The sequence below is a fragment of the Somniosus microcephalus genome, chromosome 29 (assembly GCF_052327205.1).
Source record: "Somniosus microcephalus isolate GS21.2 chromosome 29, FLI_Smic_1.0, whole genome shotgun sequence".
Classification (NCBI taxonomy): Eukaryota; Metazoa; Chordata; class Chondrichthyes; order Squaliformes; family Somniosidae; genus Somniosus; species Somniosus microcephalus.
The window spans coordinates 15,903,103-15,909,102 of NC_141015.1; the positions used below are offsets into that span (position 1 = coordinate 15,903,103).

Consider the following 6,000-nt stretch of genomic DNA (forward strand, 5'->3'; position numbering starts at 1 on the left):
TTTCTCTCTATGGTCACATTCACATAACTATTCAACTATGCAGCCCTCACACTCCCTATCACTCTGATGCTATGCAAACAACTGACAACACACAGGGAGGGCCCTTGGTCTTGCCACCTCACTCCATCTTTGTCTCCTTCTAAGTATCGATGCTATGGAATCTCTACACTCACGCCTTCATTCTCACTTTGTTGCAGCATTGCGCAGATGTCACTCACTACCTCTCGCGAAAGTCGGAGCTGCCTTTGGCACTGCTGCTCAGACATGTTGAGGTAGCTGACCCTGTGTCTGTAGACCCTGTTTGGGGGGTATCTCCTGCGCCGACAGGCTTCCAGGCGCTGGCCCCTTCTGGCCTGTGCAGCTTCAGGTGGGTGAGCAGCAGCCTGGCGCTCCTGTTGGTGCTGCTGTTGTTCCTGGTTCTGCTGGTGTCGCAGCCGGTGCTCGAGCTCATCTAATGCCCAGAAGGGAAGGAAATAAATGGCTCCCATGCTTCTGGTATATGCCTCAGTTGAGGAAGCGCTCAGTGAGGATGGCGAGAGGGGTTTCCCAGGAGGTCACACTGGAGATGGGCGTCAGTCTCCAAACTTCCACAGCTGTGGTTATGCCTTCTAAAAGTTCCCCCAGACCTGAGACAACAAAGTCCTGCCACCTGCAAATGATGGCTGATCAAATCTCTTCTTTAATGGTTGACCTGCAGCTGATAGTCAGCAATCCAATAGTGCTCCCGCCAGGTTTCACCATCGTGTTTCCCACCAGGCATGTTTCACGTGGGAAAAGGGTTAAATTCGCAAGGGCCTTTCAAAATAGGATTATAAAGGCTATTTAGTGCTTGTTAAGGGCCTTAATGACCTATCCCGCCTGTTGGGAGGCGGGACGGAGCCGGGGCCATCAGACATGACTGAGTTAAAGTTGCTCGGAGTCGGGAACCAGGTGGGGGGGGGGCCCGATCGCCAGTTTTCGCAATTTTAACCCCCCACACGCCTAATGAAAACCCTGGCCGAGGTGTCCGGCGCCTTCCCGAATCCCTGGCCCAAGACTGCACAAAGTGGAGCAGAAGCACCCGGGAAGGCGCCGAACACCTAACTATACTATGTATTTGTTAGAGGGGTACTAGTGACTACACTACAGGGGAGTGCTGCACTAGTAACTATCTATGGATTGGTTAGAGGGGTACGAGTGACTACACTACAGGGGAGTGCTGCACTAGTAACTATCTATGGATTGGCTAGAGGGGTACGAGTGACTACACTACAGGTTAGTTAGCATTACACTAGCAACTATACAATGAATAGTTAGTGTTGTACTAGTAACTATGCTATGGATTAGTTAGAGGGGTACGAGTAACTACACTACAGGTTAGTGCTGCACTAGGAGCTACATTACAGGTTAGTTAACACTGTACTAATAGCTATACTCCAGGTTAGTTAGTGTTGTACTAGTAACTATGCTATGGATTAGTTAGAGGGGTACAAGTAACTACACTACAGGTTAGTGCTGTACTAGTAACTACATTACAGGTTAGTTAACACTGTACTAATAGCTATACTCCAGGTTAGTTAGTGTTGTACTAGTAACTATGCTATGGATTAGTTAGAGGGGTACAAGTAACTACACTACAGGTTAGTGCTGTACTAGTAACTACATTACAGGTTAGTTAACACTGTACTAATAGCTATACTCCAGGTTAGTTAGTGTTGTACTAGTAACTATGCTATGGATTAGTTAGAGGGGTACGAGTAACTACACTACAGGTTAGTGCTGTACTAGTAACTACATTACAGGTTAGTTAATGCCATACAAATAGCTATACTCCAGGTTAGTTAGTGTTGTACTAGTAACTATGCTATGGATTAGTTAGAGGGGTACAAGTAACTACACTACAGGTTAGTGCTGTACTAGTAACTACATTACAGATTAGTTAACGCCATACTAATAGCTATACTCCAGGTTAGTTAGTGTTGTACTAGTAACTATGCTATGGATTAGTTAGAGGAGTACAAGTAACTACACTACAGGTTAGTGCTGTACTAGTAACTACATTACAGGTTAGTTAATGCCATACAAATAGCTATACTCCAGGTTAGTTAGTGTTGTACTAGTAACTATGCTATGGATTAGTTAGAGGGGTACAAGTAACTACACTACAGGTTAGTGCTGTACTAGTAACTACATTACAGGTTAGTTAACACCATACTAATAGCTATACTCCAGGTTAGTTAGTGTTGTACTAGTAACTATGCTATGGATTAGTTAGAGGGGTACAAGTAACTACACTACAGGTTAGTGCTGTACTAGTAACTACATTACAGGTTAGTTAACGCCATACTAATAGCTATACTCCAGGTTAGTTAGTGTTGTACTAGTAACTATGCTATGGATTAGTTAGAGGGGTACAAGTAACTACACTACAGGTTAGTGCTGTACTAGTAACTACATTACAGGTTAGTTAACGCCATACTAATAGCTATACTCCAGGTTAGTTAGTGTTGTACTTGCTGACAGTTGAGCCCCAGTCTCCATTTTGAAGTATATTAGAGAATAAACAGTTCCCGTCAACCCTGGCTATTTCTAAAAGATATCTAGTCATAAAGTTAATGTATATTATACATTTTATAATTGTAGATATAAATTACAGAGGATTCCCAAACTGTTACAATAACCTAGGCCAGAAATGTTATGGGGAAGATTCTCTTCATTCCCTTCCCTCCCCGCTGGTTGTGTGGGTTAGTTCGCTAGTGCTGTGCTGGTAACCATACTATGGCTGGCCAGGTTACCAAGAATAAACAGGGTGCAGGTTGAACACTGACACACCCTAGAACACCAGCTGCCCGGCTCCACATCCCCATTAGATTTTGACAGGCCTGGAATGTGTTTTTGCTGAGATGTAGCAGCAGCCCAGGGTCTGGATTTAAGCAGTTAAGACGACAGTCCGATGGAGGCGATAGTGCGGTGTGCGTTTGTTCCCTCGCTGGCGATCTATCCTAGTTACACTGCAGCAACAGCACAGCACCTTGAGGAGGAGGCCGGAACAAGCAGGCCTGGCGTGGGTGGGCTGAGAGCTCAGCCTGCGTGAGCCCCCCCCCCGGGTCAAGGTGGCAAACCCGATGCAAGCGCTGCTGGTGGCAGGCATGTCTGGCTGCCTTTGCCATTGGGAGGCCGCAAGAAGGCCCTCCGAGGAGGGTCGGGTTAGCCCCAAGAGGACGGGCTCCGGGTTATTCATGTTACAGGGTTGCCTCTCACGGTGGACTAGCTGTTGAAGCCAACAAATTGTAAAGTAAATCACTAAAACAGATGATCTTGCTCATTATCTCATTGCTGTTTGTGGGATCTTGCTGAGCACAAATTGAGTGCCGCGTTTCCTACATTACAACAGTGACTGCACTTCAAAAAGTACCTCATTTGGCTGTAAAGCGCTTTGGGACGTCCTGAGGTTGTGAAAGGCGCTATAGCAATGCAAGTCTTTCTTTCTTTCTATTTATCTATCGCTTGCTCTTTCTTTCCTTGTTTCTTTCCATATTGTATTAGATTTCACGGCTATGGCAGAGAAGAGCCTTTTCAATCTGAAAGATTATTTACAACCCACCTCCGCCATGAGAGAGACAGCACTCAAAGCTCGGCATTAAAAACCGCCCAGCTTGTCGTAATAAATGGAAAGCATTTCGATCACTTTTAAAATTAACTTGAAATTAATGTGCGCCGCACTGAATAAATTACCCTCTGGCAACACGAGCCATGAATAATGGAGCAGTGGAGGCTTTCTGCGCGGTGTCCTGAGCCTCTGACGTGATCCTGGCTCTCAGAGACAGGCGTCGTGTGCTACAGCCCCGGTCAGGCACAGGCTCGCTAATCTCCCGCTGAGGGATTGAACGCAAAGCCGATGGTCGGCGCGCTCACAGTCTGTGTCTGTTTTTAATAAACTCTTCTTTTACGTAACGAGTGGTCAGGATTTGGAATGCGCTGCCTGATAGGGCGGTGGAAACAGATTCAATAGTAGCCTTCAAAAGGGAATTGGATAAATACTTGAAGGAGAAAAAACTGCAGGGATTATGGGGAAAGAGCCGGCGCAGACTCGATGGGCCGAATGACCTCCTTCTGTGCTGTACTATTCTATGATTCTACATAGCAAATTTCAAAGGTTCAAGTAAAACCATCCCACGCTCCCAGCATCAGGCACCCTGGGCTCAGCCGAGGATTTGTCCTGAAGATGCTCCAAGCCAAAAGCTGATTAGACTTGAATGACAGCTCAGAACCCACGTCCATGGTTAGGAGGTGGACCAACTGACAGAGAGAGAGAGAGAGAGATTGAGCCTCACAATCTGACGCTGCAACACCCCAGTGCTCGCACCGTCTTCCGGCATTCATCTCCCCCCCTTATTGTTAAAACTCAACAATTCTCCTTTGCCCCCCCCATACCCCCTCCCCCTTTCCTTCCTCCCAGGGGGAAGGGGTAATACTGCTCTCTCTGGTGCCCCTGGTACAGATCACAGATCCTGCATTGACGCCAGAGGAATGAGCTTTAAAGAGAGACAAAGAATGAGTGAGGTGCTGCATTCTGAGAGCTTAGCTCCCCCCGGGGTCTAATACATCACCTCATCAACAAGGAAAAAGCAACAACACGATTAGGACTGTGCTTAGTGATAACCGGGGAACAATATACATTTGACTCATAGTTTAATAAAACAAGCAAATCTAAATTTCCTGCCAGAACAATATTGACGCTCGCTGGACAAGACAATCAGACTAGGCCAATACCAGGAAGAAAGGCTGGACTTTCAAAGCAATTAGCAACAAAAAAGCCCCCCCCCCCGTAAATTATAAAGACACTAAACTGCCTGTCCCCCTCAGTCAGGTCTTTGTGCATAAATGTGATCAGAATTGATTCCAGAGCGACAGCTTCCTCCCTTCAGACATCCCCCGCTGCCCAGGTTCCTGGACACAGCACAGAGGAACTGCCAAAGACAAAGAGAGAGAGAGAAACATTACCTGCAATTTCATTTTCCAACAGGGTTGCATTTGCGTCCTTGTGTTGAGCAGGCTCTCTCTATTCCCCCTCTATAAATCACATACTTCGTTCGGCGCGGTGCAGATTGTTTGAAGGCAGGGGGGAAGCAGACCTGCCGGGCTGCCCTACATTTGCCTCAAGCAGGCTGCAAAGGAGAGCTGTCTGGGCTTGTTTCAGCCTAGCCTGCGATCACATTGGACACACTACTTCCTCCAGCTGATTGCCAATGAAACAGGCGAGTGTCATGAATTATTCATGAGCCTCCACCACCAACCCACCCACCCACCTCCCTGCCTGCCTGCCTGACAAACCATGGGCTTGTCCTGTTTTTCTCCTTTGCTCCTCTGGAAAGCAGATAAGAGCTGTGTTTAAAAATATCCCCGTCATTCAACAGAGGAAGCTGAGCACCCAGTTCCATCCCCCTCACAGCCTGAGCTGGAGGCAGGAACGCCGAGGCCGGATTTGAACCCGGTCTGCCCTCCTGTTTAAAGTTGCCAACCTCCCAGGGTTGCTCTGGAGTCTCTGGCAATTGAAGATTATTCTCCTGTGGACACCGCTGTGAGCAAAATAAAAACCCAGGAGAAAAATCACTGGGTCTTTTTAAAAAATAAAAAAAATTGTGTGTGATTTATTTCATTTTCTTTCAACAGCTTAATTTATTAGTTATCAAAATAGAGCAGACGGGATAAAACAGAAAGGGCTGTTTGACTGACAAGTCAAGCATCGACCAATGGGGTAATTAAGATCCCGTTTGCTTTCCAATTGGCCGCGGGGCGCCGTGACGATGGCCGTGTCGGGCGATTCATGGCGGGGGCGTGGGGGGTGAAAGGTCACGTGACAAAACCTCCAGGAATACGTCCAATCAGAGTTGGCGACCCTAGCGCCCGACGGAAACTCGGAGGATGTTTCCACTGATGGGTGAGACTAGAACTAGGGGGCATAATCTTAGAATAAGGGGCTGCCCTTTCAAAACTGAGATGAGGAGAAACTTCTTCACT

General features: G+C 47.1%; 1 protein-coding gene across 2 annotated transcripts in view; it reads right to left on the reverse strand.

Annotated features, from left to right (window-relative positions):
• The window catches only part of marchf8 (membrane-associated ring finger (C3HC4) 8), a 75,633-nt gene extending 70,381 nt beyond the window's left edge, over positions 1 to 5,252 (reverse strand). Inside the window, exon 1 of one of the 2 annotated variants that reach the window (XM_085970228.1) lies at positions 4,984 to 5,252. In XM_085970228.1, coding sequence (XP_085826354.1) covers positions 4,984 to 5,013 — 30 coding nt within the window. In that variant the 5' untranslated portion in view covers positions 5,014 to 5,252. The remainder of the gene's footprint in view (positions 1 to 4,983) is intronic. The other variant, XM_085970229.1, reaches the window with a different exon arrangement.
• Positions 5,253 to 6,000: the final 748 nt, after the last annotated feature.